The sequence below is a fragment of the Lonchura striata genome, chromosome 7 (genome assembly GCF_050655825.1).
Source record: "Lonchura striata isolate lonStrDom1 chromosome 7, ASM5065582v1, whole genome shotgun sequence".
In the NCBI taxonomy this organism is placed as follows: Eukaryota; Metazoa; Chordata; class Aves; order Passeriformes; family Estrildidae; genus Lonchura; species Lonchura striata.
Genome location: NC_140709.1, coordinates 9,334,728 through 9,353,000, shown reverse-complemented (window position 1 = coordinate 9,353,000; position 18,273 = coordinate 9,334,728). Strand labels below are relative to the sequence as shown.

General features: G+C 43.9%; 1 protein-coding gene across 2 annotated transcripts in view; it reads right to left on the bottom strand.

The window, feature by feature from the left end:
* Positions 1–17,985, bottom strand: part of ESYT3 (extended synaptotagmin 3) — a 36,133-nt gene extending 18,148 nt beyond the window's left edge. Inside the window, exons 1-5 of one of the 2 annotated variants that reach the window (XM_085584892.1) lie at positions 17,883–17,985; positions 7,132–7,173; positions 6,165–6,299; positions 5,590–5,666; positions 340–406 (exon numbers count right to left, since the gene is read on the bottom strand). In XM_085584892.1, coding sequence (XP_085441018.1) covers positions 340–406; positions 5,590–5,666; positions 6,165–6,263 — 243 coding nt within the window. In that variant the 5' untranslated portion in view covers positions 6,264–6,299; positions 7,132–7,173; positions 17,883–17,985. Of the gene's footprint in view, positions 1–339; positions 407–5,589; positions 5,667–6,164; positions 6,300–7,131; positions 7,174–12,903; positions 13,250–17,882 lie in introns of those variants that run through there. The other variant, XM_021548667.4, reaches the window with a different exon arrangement.
* Positions 17,986–18,273: the final 288 nt, after the last annotated feature.

Here is an 18,273-nt window from a genome sequence, read left to right as displayed (position 1 = left end):
AACATTCCAAGAACAGGCTCTTGGTCCAATTTATGAACTTCATGGTTCTTCTGAAGCTCTCTGCCAACACTGTGTGCTCCTCTGAGCTCCAGTGGCAGCTGCTGGCCCACACATACTCAATGCTCCAGCACTGACCCTGTTTAAGAGTCACTCTGTGAAGCTTAAAAGTGGCATTTAAGTGCTTTCCATGGAAGGCCTCATTTCCCCAGCCAAGAACAAGGAGATAAAGCCAATCATTCTAAGCCTGATAGTTGCTGTTTCCCAGTTAAGTGTCATGACCTCCCCACTGGGAGGTGCTACCTCCTGCCCCACACAGCCTGGAACAGACAATGCACGCACCTGTACACCTTTCACGCCAAGATTAAATTTCGATATGTCCATGTGAATCTCACAGTCCCCTATGTAACTGAAAGAAAATTCTCACATTATTCCACAGTTTGCAATAGTCCCATGAGAAATTTGGGGCTGTACAGAGTAAAAATGAAATCAGTTTAAGGATTGACACATGATCCCACAGGCAGAGATGGACTTTAAAGTGACTGAAAAAGGGAAGTTGAACAAAGGTCAGATCTTTCACAAGAGAAACCTTGCAGTCAGCTGGGATATTGATGTACCTGTAAAACATTGAAGCAACAGCTGTACTTCCAGGTTACTTTTTCATTCTTAAGACTGGGGATTGGCTGAAGCAAGCTTGCTCCAAGAAGGGGACCAAGATGCTCACTCAAAATTCAAGGTCAGAGCAATTGCCCTCTTACTCCCTTCTCTGCCAAAAACCTGATCCCACCCCACAACCTGGTGACCCAGGTCCCAAGCTGGTGCAGAGCTATCCTGCCTTTACCTATGGGGTTCCCACCTTGCCCACACCCAAAAAGCCCATAGCTCAACCTTGCCAACAACCCAAAAACCCACTTGAAGAACAAATTTATCACTAAAAATAACCTAGTTTCCTTGAGGCTGAATTCAAAGACAACTCCTTAGATCAGATTTTGGTCAGTTGCCATGGAGAACATCAGCCTTCAAAAATAAAGCAAACACTGAATGCAGTACTTGACAATTTGGAAAGCACCTTAGACTTTTATTAAAGTACAAACATCACCTTATGCAGAAACCAGCAGCCACTCCCCAGGGAGCAGAACCTTGCAGATCTGTTGATGCCTCTGGCAGAAAACAATTGAAGGGAGCTACCAAGTTCTCTTTCAGCCCCCTGAGAAATAGCTCTGGCTGCAGACACACAAACACCCTGCAGGTAAAGCAGGGTGTAAAGGTACTGCAGCAGTGAATGTGCTGTGCTTGCTGCCTGCATGCATAACTTCACTCCATAATCAAAGGAAAAGGGCAAGAGTTCTGCTCTGACCACACTTATATGGCAAATAGTGCTGCAGTTGCCACAAATTCAAACTATAATTTGCACATAAGCAGATTCCCTCCCACCCCAGAAAACCTGCCAAGAATGTGCAACTCTGTGAATTTGCCTCCACTTTTGCAAACAAAGTTCTTTGTATATTTGTTTACAGATAGTCACCTAACAGAATTTTAGGAGCTCATAACACACAGAATAAATCCTTTAATGTTAGAGCATTCTCATTTCTTCTTTCCAACCTCATAAACTATGCTGAAATTAACACAATCTTTCTTAAAAGCTAGTGACATAATTAAACTTATTTTATGTTTGTTAACGTCTACAATTTTGACATTATCTTAGAGGTCATTACAGTGGGTGCTAATAGAGCATTGTTACAATAAAATTCTGAATGAGAAGCCAAAATTAGTTCCTTAATTTGCAGAAATTAATCCAAGAGGATTAAATTTGGCTTTTGTAAGTGTCTAACACAACACAAGTAAGAGCCGTGGTGTTTTACAGTCTTTCTACCTTTCTACAGTCAGAAACTTCCCACTCAGTTCTAGATGTCTCTTTTTTTCCAGTAAAGATGTCAGAGAAGTCTTACCAGAGCCTGAGCTTTTAATTAGCCTTATGTCTGCTTCATAGGTATCAATCCCTGCCAGGGTGCTTGGTAGGAAGGATCAACTCTTTGTTCATTAGTTATTCCTCATTTCCAGTCCCAGCTGCTCTTGCTTCCATCTGCTCCTCTGTGCAGCATAACCTTGCTGTGCTCTCTGCTGTCCTGCCCCAGAGCACACCTGAGCCAAACTCAAGCCTTGAGACTTAAAAGGCTGAGGCTGAGCCCCTCCACCCTACACAGGACTGTGCTTTACCCACTCATGGAGGTTGGAAGAATTACCTTTTTTCTCTCCTACAGCATCTGTTGCACAAGATGATGCAGATATGCCTGTGCTGTGGATGAGAACCCTGCTCAAGTGCACATATCTGTGTCTCTTCTTTACTTGGCTGGAAAAGCTGGGGCCAGTGCTTATGATACAAAGGCAATCCACTGGCTGAAGGCAGGGTTGCTAGCAGAACTGGCAAGTTTAATTAACCTGGATGTCTGCATGTCCTGTTAGAAAAAATCCAGGCAACTCCCTGCCTGTAAAGTAACTGCCCAGAGGCTCCATCTTCTCATGGCCCCCCATGCTGAAAGCCCCCTTTGGCCCAGCCTTCTCAAGTGCTTTGTAACACAGACTATGCTTAGTCTGCCTTTGGACTTGGGAGATGAACACGCAGACTTACACAAAGTAGAGAGATAAGAAAATGTAACCAGGCAACAGAGGGTATGCTAAAAGCCAGATCACCTCTGCCTTTCCCCCCTCCCTGTCCAGCCAGCCTTCTGGGGGCAGGTGTCCCTTTTTGTTCAAGACTGACCAGTTTCCAAAATGCTTTCAGTTTCTTCTAAGAGCCTACAAACTTAGTTATCCCAAACGCCACTAAAGCTCGAAGTATTGTTGCACATTTTTTACCTCTTTCATCAGACAGAGACTGTCTTTCCAGTTCTCAAAATTTGACAGGAAGTCAGAGATTCTCTTCTAAGAGTAAATTGCAATCAATGAATTTTTACACATGCCAATTATTAAACTATTCTCCTTTGACATCTCATGTACTGTAAGTTCCACAGAAGATCATGCAAAAGAAAATTCAGAACATTTCCAATGAAAAATGCTTGTGAATACTAAATCACATTAATTAAATAGGAAGAAAAGGTGTTTTTCAGGGAGGTAATAGTGCCTTCAAACACTTGGAAACTGATTATTATTGCCTATGATTATATGGCTATGCAGCAGCCCAGGCAGCTGCAAAATTAGTGAAAAGGAAAGCAGCTGTAGGAAGTTAAGTGGCTGCATTTGGACAATTCCCACTTTGATAAATGGAGTATGTGGTCCTTTTGCATGGGACAAAGTCAAGACTATTATAGGACAGTGCTCTACATAACCATTCCCAATGCTCTGATGCTACAGACATGTATGCTGCTGTTAACAGATTTAAGCAAAGCAGCTTCTCAAGTTCTTTTGGTAATTTCATGCAGTGCCAGGTCTCCTGCATCCCTGACTCTATTGACAACTACAGCCCATACAAATAAGGGACCTCTAAGTGCTATTTTTCACACTTCCCAAAGCAAAGGATGCAATTTGTGATACTACAAACTTAGCACACAGGATAGGAAGCTGCTCTTCACATAGCCCATAGAACTGAACCACGGTATTCTCTGCTGCATCATGTTGGTGAGATCAGGAGTACAAGGTGAAACAAAGCCCTTCATGGATCACATGTTTGTGAGTGGCTAATAAACTATACAAATGGTTCCATACAGACTATAAAGGAAGGGTAAGAAGGAAAGATTTTTTTTCTACTCCTACCCTCTTCCTGTATTTTCTCCATGTCAAATCAAAGACTCTCTAGTTGCCTTCTTGATAAAACTAGAGCAAAAAAACATCTGTCCTCCTGTACTATTGTGAGACTGAAAGCAGGAAGTATTTAGAAAGCACTGAAACCTAACCCAAGAGTCACTGTGGTGCCAGCACAGCACAGTGCATCCCAAAGGCACCCACAGCATTTCACTCTCTTCTCCAGTGCTGTGATGCCAGCACACAGCCCTGTAAACAGATCAGTCATTTAAGCCTCAACATCAGTGACCAAGAGGTAGAGTGAAGGGCAGCCTCACACTTGGGCAACTCAACTCCATCTCCTCTAAGTAGCAAAAAAATCTGTTCTATTGGTAATCCAGAAAAAGGCAGATAAATAATAGCACCAATCATAGATTTGCGTCTCCCTGTTCCTGAAAGCAACACAGAGTCTCCTGCAGACACTGCAGGATGCACAGTACAGCTTAGTTGTAGACATTGATGTTAATGTATGAACACAATGAAGCTGAGGTCTTAATGCAGCCCTAGAGAAGAGACCCCCACCAGAGAGGCAAGGCAAACCCCACACTCCTGCATGAATTATACTGGGGTTATCAGATGGCATTAGCTTGGGTTAGGTTATAAGCATCAGCATGAGGAACAGAAGTGCTTGGCCAGTTTGGAGATGTTAATGGGTCTGGCAGAGGACAGGAATGTGGAGGTGGGGGAATCCCTCTGCAGAGGACTGGCAAAAGACAGTGAAAATGAGCATGTGGAGAAGCAGTTTATCAGAGAACAGCAGCAACCTTCTACAAGGCATCAGATCAACCTTAAAAGGCATCAGATCTCTCAGTGTCAACATGGAAAGCACAAATAATTTGCCAAAGGCCCTAACACTGACCTGGGTATTGCAACAACAGGCCTGAAACACCTGACTGAAAATCAAGCTTGTGAATTTACAGGGAGCAATGATGCCCTGCCAGGGCTGGGGACGCTGCCAAGCCACTGCCACATTTAAGCACCAGGCACAGTTCTGAGGAGCTCTGTGCTGTTGCCAAGACCATCTGTAATTTCACAGGTTTTTGCTGGCACTACCACGAAAAGCCACTTACATTAGGCAGCTAAGTCATCCACTAAACTTACAGAGCTACAGCAGCATGCAAGTGGTAATTCCCCCAGCAGTTCCATTCTCCAGGGCTAAACCAGGAGAGAGTTTAGCTCTGCAATGGCCCTGATGTTAACAAAACATACAAGCTCATTCAAAACAGCCTGGGAGGTATTAAATGTTTTATCAAATTTTGTTGTTGTTGTTAATAGAGCTAGAGGCAGTATTCTGCTCAGAGAATAGCTGTAATCAAAAAAGCAAATGTGTTGGATGGCACATAGAACAAATGATTACTAAAACAGGAGTAATCTAGGGGAAGGAATTAAAAAATAAATAGTGCAAGTAGTTCTGGAAGAACTGGAGAGGTTGGACTAATGAGAAACCACAGTGGGCAAGATAGATGGAGCACCTGAGAACCTTCCTGAGAACAGGAAATGTTGGGAAGGATGAACAAGGAAACAGTTTGAAAACTTGGGTTCTCACTGCCATCAATGGCAAAGCCAAGGGACACATTCTTATACCCATGGCAGCAATGATGGGCCAGGGCAGGTAACACTTAGAGCTCTGCAGGCTATTTCTGGTCTAGAGGCTGATGCACATTTCACTTCTGTAACTCCTGAGGACATACAACTAGGAGACAGATTATCTCATACCATTCTAGGCTAATCTTAGTACACCATGCCCAGTCCAGCAGGACACATACACAGGCAGTAAGTTAAGAACCATCAACATAATCAATGATGCAACATTACCAGATCTGCAGGTCCAGGGTAACTTGTCTTCTATCAATTTCTTTGGTGTAGGCTTTTATTCCATTAATTCTAGGGCACTGAAATAGACACAAACAACATAGTCAACATCTATCAAGCTAAGCAGAAGTGAAAAGTCCTACTCACTTTGATGAATTTGAATACAGAAGGATTAATTAAATACTTTGCAAAACTGCATGTAAAATATGAGTATACAACACTAATTTTTTTTTCTTTAAAGACAGAACAGCCTTGGAAATCCTCAAACACAGGGCTAGTTGCAAGTAGCCCTAGGCCATCCTGCAAGCCTTAGAGAGCACTGAAAATTTCTTTTGTAAGGGTACAACATAAATAAATATGGATATGCTCCTTTTTTTTCCTATCTGCAGTCCCAGGATACTGACAGCAAGTGGGAAGAGATGTGTGTTTTTCCTGTATGATCCTTCCTTCATGGTGAAGATGCTGATATCAACATGAGGAGGGAGCCAAGCTGTTACAGAGATGAACATCTCACTCCCCTTGCACCTGAACTTTTCAGACAAGAGTGAACCACAAGCGTTACAAGAGATTCCCACTACCTTCTCGCCGAAGTGGATCTTGGTAAAGGTGCATGTTTTCAGATGTACGTTCTTTGCTCTGATTTTTGGTTCAAGAACTTCTTTAAATGTTTTTTCCATGATTGTTCCAAAATATGGCCAAGCCTGTACAAGCACCTAAAGAACAGCAAAAGCAGGAACACACTGAAGATTCTTTGAGTAAGACACCTTTTGCTGAGAAAAAGACACACCCATTAGAGAACCCTGGATATTAATATCTGTCCTTTTAAAACACCAAATCTGCTCTTAAGTCATCCTTATGGAAGGATCCATCCCTGTTTCTCAGAACTGGAACTTTTTCAGGAATGGAAGGGTGAGTTTTCAGCACCATAGAGGCCGCTTCTATCCACAGGAGCCAACAAAGCCCACGGTTAAATTTCTAAAGTACTATAGTCCCTAATTACTCTGAAGTGTCACAGTGTTCCCTGGAGTTAGGTTTATTTAGAGAGGATTGAGATGAGCTTTTATACAAAAAAGAAAATTTGCTAAAAAAAACCACCAATAAAGAAGATAGTCACTGGATGCTAATTTGCAAGTTCAGCTGTTTTGCTTAGAGAGGTTGACCACACCTGCTAATGGAAGCATTTGCCTCAGTGCTCTCTGGGAACCTTTCTGGAAAGAGGAGCCACCACTATGTTTGTTAAAATAATAACAATACCATACACATGTATGTATCCATATATGCAGACAAACACTTGCCTCTTCTTTTTAGTTTCAGAATGAAGTGTTATTGAATTTGTCAAACTTGTATCAACCAGGCTCACATTGGCTCTCAACCTCAGTAGCAACCCCACACTTAAGTGACTCCATACTTCAGTACAGACACTGATACGATTGAACTGCACTCTAATACTTTGATAGCTTTCTCAGAGGTGTCCCACAGAATTTGGATGGGAGGGATGCAGCTCAGAGCAGGTGGCCTCACCAGCTGGAGTTCAGAGCTCCTCACCTTGTTAAGCCACTCCACTCGTTCAACATCAGGGAAATGAACCTGGATGCAAAGAAAAACAAAGTGAGTGCCACGTACCATCTGTTTGAGCACACTGCCACACATGCAAAAGATAGGATGGAGTGTGGAACAATTGTTAGAGTAAGCTGAGATCCCTCTGCCTTCATTCTTTATAATTTACTACCTCCTTGAAAAATTGTAAAATTCAAAGAAGCCAGTAAAGAATAGTAAAAGGCAAAAAACCCCATGTGCACTGCTGCATCAGTATGCCTCTGGGCACATTTACATGATTCAAGCAAGTGTCACATCCTGTTCATGATGTAAAGCAGCATTAGATTTCTCATCCTTCTCTTTGTCATGCCTTGGGAAGCCACGAGAACCTACTTCCCTTTAAGATCATGAGCTGTGCTGGACCTGTTTCCTGGATTCACTCGCCTCAACCAGGACACCCCACCTTGGAAAACAACCACCTGCTTCGGAAACTCAATTTGTTGGTTGTGGCAGCATTTCTCCACTAATATCACCATGGTGCCAATGGTTTCAGGGAAAAGAAGCCCTGTGTTCAAGCCTATTAGCATACACTATCACCTGTAACACTCCAGTGTTTTCACCTCTCAGAGCTTTTTAAGATGGTAGGGAGAAATTAAAATGAAATAGTCACTTATACATCATGTTTTCAAGTTGGACACACCAAATGCCAACAAGAAGTGATGACTTGCTTAATCACCATCAGGACAACTGGGTATGAGACGACTCTCAAGTAACTGACCTCTCAGACCCCAGCAAGAAGCTGCTGAGTGAAGAGTTACAACCACCTTACTACAATCACACATTAAAGCCTTATGGATGTGGTATTTGCAGCTGGTGTTACAAACTGCTAGCAGGTTACTGCAGAAGGGAAGGACACTGCAGCAGCTTCTCAGAATAGCCATTAGAGCACCTGAATACAAAGGGAATCTGACTATCATCTAGCCTGATAATAGTTATTGGGTAGGACAATACCTCCTCTTACAAGAGCTGTGAATTACACTTTTCAGGCAAAGCCTTACTGTCCATCAGCTTTCAGAGAGGTGCTCAGAGACGTTTGGATGGAATGGACAGTAGCCTGTTTTTTAATACAGCTTCATATATGATTGAAAAGCCAATTTTCCTTGCTCACATAATGCTTTAAATGATCTCATTAAAAAACCCCAAAGTAATATTACCATTTTCTTTATAAGAAAATTCTTTTGATACTCTAAATAGCAACTTTTCCATTAAAACAGACAATAGAAGTCCACTGAAATGCCAGCCTTCACATGATGAAGTGAGAACTCAGCACCAGAAGGGACAATCAACACAAACTGATGCTGACATTTTGCTGTGAGGCAGACTATGTGAAGCAGGGGACCTCCACCTGCCAGCCTTTCATCTTCCACCATCTAAAGGTTCTCCATCAGGTCACATAAATCCTGGGTTCTCAGCTCCAATGTAATTGCCAAGCACCATCATCCTGCAGCACTTGGGTCACACCCTGAGATAAGATGTAGGAAGGACAGAGCAGAGATGGAAGCAGCATGCTGAGCTTGTTCTTCAGAGCACCTTACAGACAGGAGAGGGATGTGACCCAAAAGAAAGGACAGGACAACAGTTAGGCTACCCCTTCCTAGTGAGAAAGTCACAGCCCATATGTGCAAGGGAGAAATGTGGGGCATTATAAACCAATAAAGTTGTCTGGGATTATTCACTAGAGGCAAGGCTCCTAGAGACTTGAAACAGCACAAAGAGGCATTAGGAAAGAGGCAAAAACCAGGAGAATGAGGCTGTAGGTGGACCCACCTTAAGAAAAAGTAAAATTGAATTTATTATTTGTGCCCAAACCACCAACAACCCACAGCAAACCCCCAAAGCAACTGTAATGAATCACACTGCACTGTGTCACACCTCAGATGCTGTGATAGCAGACATTTGTACACAAATGTACAGATGCATTTCCACCTCACCTGACATCCCCTCATTCAGGTGTCTGCAACTCAGCTCCCATGCTGGCACTTGGTGCCTCAGTTTCCTCTGACAGATGGAAGGAATGGCACTGCTGGAGCTCAAAGGCTGGGACCAAAGACCACCAGGGGCTCCTGGGCTGACACTAAATGGGCTCTTCTTGCAGAGAACACCACCAAAACTGGCTGATGACATGACTGGTGAAAACCAGCTTTCTGCCCTTTATGACAGGCCACCAAATTTCAGTGGGTTCTCAATACCAAAGTTCAGCTCCACTCAATGGTATGAACTAAATGAGCAGTTCTGTGAGGCAGCAGAGCTTGGTATCCAGGTGTTGCAACTGCATTATCCACTGAGTAGTAAGACAGAAGCTCTTACTTCTAGCAAGTCCTTTCCTACCCATGGTTTATCCCCATAACATGAATGCTAGCTAGCATGTCACATGGCTAGTTCAGCCCAGTGACACCACCAAGCTCTCTTCTTGACTCAACCATTTATTCCAAGAATTTAACATAGTCTAATACGTTTTGAAAATAAAACCATCTGTAGTTCCATACTTCTGAACCATGTGCTCTGGATTTCAGACTTCTGGCCCTTCCCAGTAGTGGGAGCCCTGCCAGCAAGGTCTTACCCCGAGTTTGTCATCAGTACAGCACAGGTAGGAGGAGCCCAAAACACTTCTTGCTAAGCCCAGAATCAGACACCAAGAGCTGCCAAAATTAATACTAACACAGAGTAAGACTTAATCCCATAGCCTTGGGCAAGTCCCACTATCAGAATCAGTTTTACCCATCTACAAAAACAGGCATACTTCTTGCCAAAGTTTAAGGAATGCAGTAAAAATTACTTATCATTTGAAAAGAGCTTTGAAGATCAAAAACGCTAGGTAAGGGGCAATTACTAGCAAGTAAAGAAAATGTGTAAGCTGTGCATGACTGTACCTTGCCCTGGAGCAAACCACAGCAAGGATCACAGCAACAACAAAACCCATGTCTGACACAACAGCACCATTCTGTTCAAATACAACACAGCAATCTATCCATCAGGGTTTTGTTTTGTTTGTTTGGTTTTTTTCCTTGTTTGTTTGGTTGTTTTGGGTTTTGTTGGGGATTTTGGTGTTTTGTTCGTTTCTTTTTACAAAAATCCAGGATTTTTAGCTATTGATACAGGAGGAAAAAAAGAAGTGTAAACAAGGCTTTTCCATGAACAAGGACTTAAAAGGCAACATTTTAAAAGGACAGTTCTGTACCCAGTAGTATTTTGCCTAGTAAAAGGAGTTTAACATCAGGAAGAAACACAGCACACTTGGATTCTGCCATGTGCAGTCAGATAAACACTGGCAAAAGCAATATAGAGCAGTCACCACAACCCCAGGAGCTGGAATGAAGGTAGAAGCCTGGCTACCTCTGCTCTGAGCACAGCCTACTTGTACAGAAGTTATGCTAAAAGCTGCAAAGGCTGCAGTCAGAAGGTCTCAACTTTCCAAGCCATGGATCTGACCATGCCTGCCATGAGCAGATTTCCAGCCTGGTTTCCTGAGGAAGCACAGCCTGCCCACATACACTGTCTAGCACAAGAATGTGTCTATTCCAAACTCACTGACTGGTTTTAGCCAAGAAACTGGTGCTGCAAAACAATCCTGCAAATACACCAAAACAGACGGTTAAGTAGATTAGGGAAACCCTCCCAGCATCCCCCCTAAAGGAAAGACTGCATTCTGTATATCTCCTAACAACTGATACCAGGACTGAGGAGAACCTGAGCCAATTTAAAGAAGCCAATTCCTAGGGAGAACAATTTTTAACCAACATCAAAATCTATGATCGCTCTTAACTTTTCACTAGATGGATCCCCCTCATTTTATTACAGACCACATGAAGACACAAAGATTTATGAATCCTAAGACACTGCAATCATTTCACACCTTCAGAACCTGTCCTAAGATTACAACACTGCAAATCCAAGCCATGCTCCCCTTGAACTGTATTCCTACTGCCACCTCTGTGTGACAGGAGAGAAGAACTCGGTGGATAGTTTTAGAGCTCCCAACTGAAGGTCTACAAACACTGAAAGGCAAAAACAAAAGATAAAAGATAAAAAAGACAACACCACAGAGAATAAACTGAGTAGACATCAGGTGAGAATCGGCCTCCACGATGGGCACATGGAAGAAGCCGATTCGATAGAGGATGGGGGTGGAAGGAACATTAAAACTGGGGAGTCAAAAAGCATCAAGGACAAGTGGAGTGTAGAAGCAAACACCCAACTGATGAACAACAGTTACCACCATACAAAAGGAAAGGAAGTGGCAATATAGAAAAAACTAAAAGCACACCATGCAGCCCCTTTATCATTAGGTTCTACATCCTGCCTTCCAGGAGTAAGAGCCAAGAATTCACAAGTCACAAATCAGACCTATGAAAAGAGTCTGACTCTACCAGCTCTGTGAGCACATGCTGAGCAGTGGGAGATAGAAATGAGGTAGCCCTTAAACCTTCCCTTCTCCTGAAGGAGGCTGAACATTGTCAGACCCTAGGTGCTCCAGCCCCTGACCATCACAGTGGCCTCTGCTGCAGTCTCCCCATTTGCCCAAACCTCTCCTGGGTTGGGGCACAGAGTGCTCTCTGTGGAGCCTTGTGAAGGCCCAGTACAGGGCAATCAATAATGGACCACCATAATGAAGCCTGAAACTTTCAACCACAAAACCCAGTGGAACTTTTTGAATTTGTGTGCACTGTGGGGGCAAGCCTGATTTTTCAACAGTGACTAAGAAGCTCAATTTCTGGTTACAATGATTCAGGGCACTTGAGGATAAAACACAACACTGCTCTCACAGCATCAGGGCAAGAGCTGACACCACCACATTCATTAATGCCCTGAATTGTTGGTTTTTTTTTACGCTCTGTCAATACAAACAAGCAGAAACCTCATTCAGAGACAGAATTCTGTGCCTGGCAGAAGGGAACATGTGCAGGGAGCTGCATCAGCCCTGGCAGGAGACCCTGGCCTCACTCCTCAGAACTGCCAGCTGCCTTCATTTCCCACAGAATTAAGAAGAGCCAAGTGCTGTAGGCTATATAAAAGTTTGCTGACTATAAATGCCTCCATGCAACATTCTTTACAAGAAAAGCATTTCCCTACCAGTCCCTGACAGATTTTTAAATGCTAAGTAAATGATGATAAAAGAAAAAATATCGAAACACCTCATCATCCTTTCCATTAGCCAACCACAGCTGCCCAATAAATAACCCAAGACACAGAATAAAATGGCAGGCAGAAATTCTAGTTTCTTCACTTTAAAATGCAAAGTGACTAGAAACAAATGTGAACAACAAACAGGGGTTGGCCTTCCCTACCATCCAGAGGTGACTCCTTACAATTAAATATTTAGGTTTTTAGCAGGGTGAGAATATAATGTTTATATATTTTGTTTGTTTTCAAATGACACTAAAGGGGAAAAAATCTGTTGGATGAGAAGTGTAAAATTAAGTATCTTCAACAACGAAATACCTGCAATGCAACAACATGTATTTGAAGGAAGATGTCTCTGGTGATATAACAGTCTGTTTTACATACCCACTAACAGCACATCTCCTAACTTCTAGTTTAATCCTTGCTTTCCTGAGCAAGACTTAAAATCAAAGACGCTACTGCTCGGCCCAAGGCATCCCTGCCACCCCTTCGGTGCTCGCCCCGGGACACCCCGCTCTCAGCCCTGCTCCCTCGCCCGGAGCCGCCGGGACCCGCGGCATCCCCGGCGCGGCGGGATGCGGGGCAGAGCTCCTCACTCACCCAGGCGGGCAGGTGCCGGGCGGCCAGGCCCCGGCACACCGCCTCCCGCTCGTCCTCCAGCAGCGCGAAGGCGGCGGCCAGGCGGTCGCGCTTCCCCCGCCGGTTGAGTCCCCAGCAGAGCCACAGCGCCAGCGCCAGCAGCACCCAGCTGCCGCTCAGCCCCAGGTACCCCGCCAGGTACACGGGGCCGAGCCACAGCAGCGCCCGCGCCGCGGACGAGAGCAGCAGGCGCGGCAGCGCGGCGGGGCGCGGGGCCATGGCGACAGCCCGAGCCGGGGTGGCGACAGCCCGCGCCGGGGTCGCCCCTGCCGAGTGCGCTCGCCCCGCGCCGCCGCCGCGGCTCCTCCGCCCGCCCGGGCCGGCCCCGCCCCGCCGCGCCGCCCTCCCGGCCAGCCCGGTACCCCGGGGCGCTCCCGAGACGCTGCGGACACCCTGTGACCCATCGGCACGGCTGCATGTGGAACCACATGGGGCACACACCACCTGTTGGTTCTGGGCACTTGCTGCTTTCCGTCTTCCTTGGCACTCTCTTCTCGTCCTCTTTTGATTTTGATGGGGATGTTGTGGGTGTTTAGATTCTGAAATACTAATAATCATGGAAATCACTGAATCACAGAATCATCAAGGTTGAAAGAGACCTTTGAGATCAAGAAGTCCAACCATCAATCCAGCACTCTCACCCCTAGACCACAGGGAAGATTTTTTTCCGACATGTAATCTGAATCTCACCTGCCTCAGTTTGAGGCCATTGTCCTCTAGGCTTCTCACTGCAGGCACAGCAGAAGAGACTGATCCCCACCTCACTACAGCCTCCTGTCAGGTAATTGTGGAGAGTGATTAGGTCCCCCCTAAAGCTCCTCTAGACTCAGCTCCCTCAACCATTCCTTGTAAGACATGTTTTCTAAAAGACACGTTCTGAGAGGCTTTCCCCGCTCCTAGCAATATTAATTCTATACATGCCTTAACAGACAGGCTGTAATTGTACAGGTCTACACTGTGTTTTCCACTGCAGCTTCTCCTGGATCAGGAAAATGCCACTCTTTGTTCAGTGGATAAGTCTAGAACATCAGTGAATAATGCCAGCTTTTATTGTGTCCCTTTCTTGATACTGGTTGCACAAGATAACAAATGACGAGCCAGATAAAAACCTCCAAGAAAAAGAAGCTGACCATGACTGGGAGAATGAAGTTTGGTCTCTGCTTTGCTATGGAATTAGTATTTAATTATGGGTCAGTCAATAAATCAAACAACACCACAAATGATCCTCATTTGTTTGTTAATCATTGCACATGACTGCTCTGGGCTAGCAATCAGTTCAGGCATCTGAAAACTCAAATGCCTCACATTAGAGAAACTGTGCACCAGACATCTATTAACAGGTGCTTTTGCAAACAACCCTCCTAATCTTTCCCTACTGTCAAATGAGGATGACTGTGCTCTTCTTCCTGGGGATGTTGCAAAGATAAATCATTACGAAACACACTTAAGGAAGTGCTTCAGTACACAGTGGGAAGTAAATCTCTAGAACTTTCAAGAGGCTGCAAGGCAGATGGTATCAATAGATTCAAAAATGGATTAGGTACATTCTCAAGAAAAGGGCCCATAAATGTGTTCCCTAACATCATAAACACAACAGCTGTGGATGCTGAGGGGAAAGGACTGCAGGAAATGCCTGGGCTCATGCCCTCCCCCTAAACAGCAACACCACTGGGAGCAAGTGGACCAGTGGGCTGACCCCAGAGGGCATTTCCGCTTGTAAAGCTCTGAAGGAAAGTCCTGAAACTGGCAGAAGCTGAAGAGAAGAGAAACCTGCTCTCTTGATACCATGAATTAAAAACCACACAGTGGTTAGTTTGCACAATTACATGCATCGGGATATAAATCTACATGCGCAAAACCACCTGGTTTTGTCCTAACTGTGACCAAGGACTGAGGATGACTTGTTGGTTATTTTTTCCCACTGTCATCTAAAGCTTTGTAAAACATATTCATTAAGTCATTTCAGCCATGTGAAGCTTCACAAGGATATACTCAGCCTCATCTTTCAGGAAAACAGAAGCTTCTAAGAAAAAAATGGTCTCTTAGTGATTTGAAGACTTGGAAGGTTGCTTTTGCTACTAGGAAAAGCTATAAAAGGTAAATTCATTATTTTCCTCCTTCACATTACTCTTACTGAGTTTGAGATATTTATCTCAAAGTCAGGGAGACATGCAGTTTAGAAGCATCAAGTGTCAGTTTATTGAGCAGTAAAAACTGTGGGGCTGAAGCAAAATACAAACCAGCTAATTTAATAAATTAAATTTAATAAATAAACAAACTTATAGTTTTCAGTTTCTTGTTCTTCACTCAGCTGATCATAACAACCTAGGCTGAGGTTTAAGGACAATAAAAGCACTCCGTCTGTACAAATGACCAGAGCACTTCCAGTCCTGCAGCACAGCCCACAGATGCTCTTTAGAGAAGGAGATGCTTTAATGAAAGGAGAACTCCAAGTACCTCCACTGTCCCCCTAAGACCCTGAGCTTGCAAACAGCCACTTTCTCAGGCACTGCTTGCTCCTTTACTGCCTACTCCTTAATTTGAGAAGAGAAAGTATCTTTCTGTAATTAAAGGGCTTTTAGGAACTTTAAAAAATTACACAAGTAATATAAAATGTCACTAAACTTTAAGTCACCTTACTTAAAATTTTAAAAGATGAACAAAAGAGTGGAGATGAAAAATTACTTTCATCACATCAGGTTACACAGAGAGGTGTTCTCAAACCAAATACTGTGCTGATGAGGCCAAGATAAATCAACAGCCTTTGAGACAATTGCTAACTCCATTTATCATGAATAGTAGTTACCCTTTAGGAAAAAAAAAAAAAATAACTTTAAAATACTAATTGGTTTCTCTGATTTTCTGAAGTACCAGAGGAAATACTGAATCATCAGTCAAAAAGACAACTTAAGACTTATCAATTTCCTCCTGGGGAAAGTATGACCTTGACTGCATCACGTTGCTTCCAAGCACCAGACATCTGAGCCACTTGAAGCCAACCTTATTTCCAGTTACAGGGGAACTCCACAGACTATTTCACCTAATATTCACAGGATAGTCACTAAGGTAATGACACAAGGCCATTGTTCTGGCCTGTGACAATCTTCTCTCTTTATTTAACTTGATTAGGCATGGCCACTATGCTTACTAACATATGATAAAAATGTATCTTGTAGCTGATTATGACAGAGATTTTACAGAAACTGCAGAGATTTGAAAATGTATTAGTACTAAATTTGCTGTCTCTCAAGCTGGCCATGGTAACTAAGGCAACCCATTTTAAAGGTGGGGAGTTATAAAAAACTGCCAACGCTTTTTAACTACAGGGAACACGCAAAGGAATTAACCTGAAGAATCAACTGAAGCACATATCAACATTATTGAAGATGACTTTCTAACTTTCTTGTGGCTTCAGGGTTTGTGACCACTGTGAGATTCCCTCTTTAATGTTAACAAATGTTAGAGGTGCAGTACGTCTTTTTTCTGTGCTTTCACAGCAAAATATAAAACACTTACATAAGCCTAAAACCTTACTCCCTGTGTTAACAGAATGACTTCTGTATCAAGAGCTGATTAAAGCTATTGCCCTGCTGGCACTCCCAGTCGCTTTACAAAAAGAGTAAACATTTTTGTTTAGCTTTCTCTGGTTTCATACTCTCCATCCATGCACTGTTTACCCCTTCAAGCAAAGCCAAATCCAGACCCTGCCTATCATAGGGCAAAGGCCTTGTATCTACTCCTGCTGTCTGTGCTCAGGCAAATCTGGAGTGCATTTCTCCAGGGAAAGCTGGCTGGTTCTATCCAGAAATTAAATATCAGTTGGGCAACTCAGAAGAGTCTGGGGTACATTGTTCAGCCAGGGGTATTATTCTGGCTGGACATTTGTTATTTGGTCATGAAAATAATTATGTATATATGTCCTGTTTTGGGAATCATCACATTTTCACAATAAGATACAAATCTAGGATTAAGTGGTATTATCTATAAATATGGTCTGGACTGGTAACGTTAACGGATCTCTTCTCTTCCTTATGTGAAAAATAATTATAAGCAGAAGACAGCAAGGCTTTCATTGGGAATACGTGCAAAACCACATATGGGAGTATCTGACCCTTGTTTTAAGGGCTCTGCTCTACTGTGCTCACTCCCCATGCTGCGCCTCATGTCTGCCCAGCTGAGGCTCCTCACTGCTTTTGTACAGCAGCCAGTAGAGAAGCACTGAAGAGCTGGGACTTTTGGCGAGATAACAAAGCCAGTTACAGCAATTTATTTCACATATTCACTTGATCTTTTACAGCAGATTCATTAACACAAGGGCTGTGCAGGAGGATACAGTGTCCACCAAAGGAGGTAAGAGTGGGGTGGGGTGGGGTGGGGTGTGGTGCGGCCCATGGCCCCTTGCCCAGCCTTGCCCTTCCTGCCAGCAAATCTCACATTGCCCTGGCACTGGCCAGCAGTTAGTGTTGCAGCACATGCTGCAGTTGAGATGGCCACTATACACAGATTACCATCCATCATATAATTTTAGAAGGCTTTAAGCATTCACCCATACAGAGTCACACCACATCAGAGGGTTTCAAGCACCTGCCCTTTTTGCTCTTTAGCCCAACCCTTTATACCCCTCATGTTCATGCATGGCACCTGTGTGCCCTCTGTGCCCTTTGGTGGTTGCTCAGTGCCCCTGGGCACTCCATGGCTCATTGCTGTCAGTGCTGCTCACCTGCTTCTCACAGCTGAGCCCACTGGGGATGAGGCTGGGCCACAGCCCCACTCCCAGTTGCCACAAGCTTTGTGCCTACAGGTCAGTAAAACGCTGAGAAATTTGTGCCTTGTATATGCACAAATTATGTAACTCCAGAGGTGAGGCACAAGAATGTGAAAGAATACAAGCACAAGAATATGATGGTATCGGAGAGAGGAAAAAAATAAGCTTCCCTTACTGTGAGGAGGGCATTATCCAGTGCTGCTGGAGGTTGGAGCTGTCACTTCCCTGGCTTTGGGTACCACTCAGATTTTCACACAAGGCACATGAGTACACCTTGGTGTCATCCTGGAGCCAGCACTGGCCATGGGCAGCTGGTGCCACCTGCTGAACATTACAACATTTATTATCTGGATTGAGGAAAAATAAATTTCCACCAGAAAAGTCAAATCTTGCTGAAATTAGACTATATTTTACACACAGAAGAATCAGAGAGCTGCAACGGGCCCAAGACAATTCTGTTTCTTTTTTAAAGTCTTTGCCAAGTACAACTTCTATTATTGTACTCTATATTTCAATCCCAGAAGCAAAGCCTGTTAAACCTGTTTGGTTTAAATTTTGCCATTGTT